At 36.4% G+C, this 1,953-nt stretch overlaps 1 protein-coding gene across 1 annotated transcript; it reads left to right on the top strand.

Moving 5' to 3' along the window:
• LOC104767923 (serine/threonine-protein kinase At5g01020-like) lies at positions 7–1,945 on the top strand (the record flags this gene model as incomplete). The annotated part of the gene is made up of 5 exons (XM_010491886.2): positions 7–124; positions 458–786; positions 886–1,021; positions 1,575–1,711; positions 1,811–1,945. Coding segments are annotated over exons 1-5 (813 nt in total), but the record flags the coding sequence as incomplete, so codon positions are not given.

The raw sequence follows: 1,953 nt of genomic DNA, 5'->3' as shown, positions 1-1,953 counted from the left end.
TTTTTTTTTTTTTTTTTTTTTTTTGAAAACGAATTTCGTAAGATTCGGATGGGGATTTGCTTTAGCGCTGAAGAGCAGTACCAATTCTCTCAACAGCAAAACTATCAGAAGAAGACAACACCAGGTTCTTTCCAATTCTTAGGATCTTATTTCTTTTCCTTTTTTGCCCTTTTTTTTTGTAGGGCTCTGGTGTTGTTCTATTGGAAAAATACAAATTTGGGTTTCTTAATAATCAAAAAAAGTTACTGAATTTGGATGAAATTGGGAAACTTTTCAATTCTTTTTTTCTTTAGGTTTCCGGGTAAATTGGGATCATGGTGATTTCGTATTGAAATTTTCCAGAGAAATTAAATTTGGATGTAGTTTGCTGAAAATTTTCAATTTATCTTGTGCTGATGATGATGCATTGTGTGTGTTGTGTTGTTTCTGCACTATATTGGTTTTGTTGGGACAGCAGGGAAAAAATCAGCTGTGTATCTAATGAAGTCAGATTGTCAAGATTCTTCTGTTGGTAAAGTGAGTGCAAGTGGTGGCTTGTCTTTGGCTCCTAAAAACATTAAAGATCTTCAGTCTAATCCAGGATATGAAAATGTTGATATTTTCACCTACGAGGAGATGAAGGTTGCTACTAAGCAGTTCAGGCCTGATTATATTCTTGGTGAAGGAGGTTTCGGAGTGGTCTATAAAGGAGTTATAGATGACTCTGTCAGGGCTGGTTACAAGTCTACCAAAGTTGCCATCAAAGAACTTAATCCAGAGGGCTTCCAGGGAGACCGAGAGTGGCTGGTAAAATTGGTTTCTTTATTCACAAACTTAAAAAGGCACACTAATTAGATATATATATATATATATGTACTTGGGAATGTGATTATTCATTTCTTGTAGGCTGAAGTCAACTATTTAGGACAGCTTAGTCACCCGAATTTGGTCAAGCTCATTGGCTACTGCTGTGAAGATGATCACAGATTATTAGTCTATGAATACATGGCAATGGGGAGCCTTGAGAAACATCTTTTCCGAAGTAAGTTTCCCTTCATCTAAAACGTGAAGATTGAAAATTAAGTATGCCCCTCTTTACTGTACTTGCTAGACTTTTTTTCGTTGAGATTTTGGTTTTAGTTTTTCTTGACATACACTTTCATATTTAATGCCATTCTTGCATTGCATATACTTGTTGAAGATGGAGCATATCTGAGTTTGAGTTATTCCAGTCTTTTAAGTAAAATATTCTTGAAGAAAGAATAAAGGATCATATGAACAAGATCTTTTAATACCGACTAAATACATTGTTGAATTATGCTTTGCAAACCAAGCACTTTCTAGTGTTCTAAAGAACAGCCAATAGACTATATGTACCCAATAGTTAACGTAAAAACCACTTACGAAGGAGTAGTTTCAGATGAGGTGGGAGTTAGTAACTGGTGAAATATGAAGCAAAAATAAATGGTTAAAGGTTCGGACGAGCTGTTGTTAGACGTGATGTCAATGTTTCTGACAAAAAATTAGTATAAATTAAATGACTGTTATAAATGGAGTAGTGACGATATGTGTCTTCTTTTGGAACTCACTGGCAGGAGTTGGATGCACTTTGACATGGTCGAAAAGGATGAAGATTGCTCTAGATGCAGCCAAGGGTCTTGCATTTCTACATGGTGCTGAACGCTCCATCATATATCGGGATCTGAAGACAGCAAATATATTGCTAGATGAGGTCAGCAGTTGCGTCCTTTGTTTTTGAAATTGCATTGAAATAACCTTGTTTTCTACTTTTCCAATTTGTCTGCCCCTGAAAGTTGTAATGCTTGTGCAGGGTTACAATGCTAAACTCTCTGACTTTGGACTAGCAAAGGATGGTCCAAGAGGAGATCAAACACATGTCTCAACACGTGTTATGGGGACTTACGGATACGCTGCTCCTGAGTACGTAATGACAGGTCTGTCTTTACTATTTTT

This window comes from Camelina sativa, chromosome 19 (genome assembly GCF_000633955.1).
Source record: "Camelina sativa cultivar DH55 chromosome 19, Cs, whole genome shotgun sequence".
In the NCBI taxonomy this organism is placed as follows: Eukaryota; Viridiplantae; Streptophyta; class Magnoliopsida; order Brassicales; family Brassicaceae; genus Camelina; species Camelina sativa.
The sequence above is the reverse complement of the archived record's forward strand: the minus strand, read 5'-3'. Positions and strand labels throughout refer to the sequence as shown.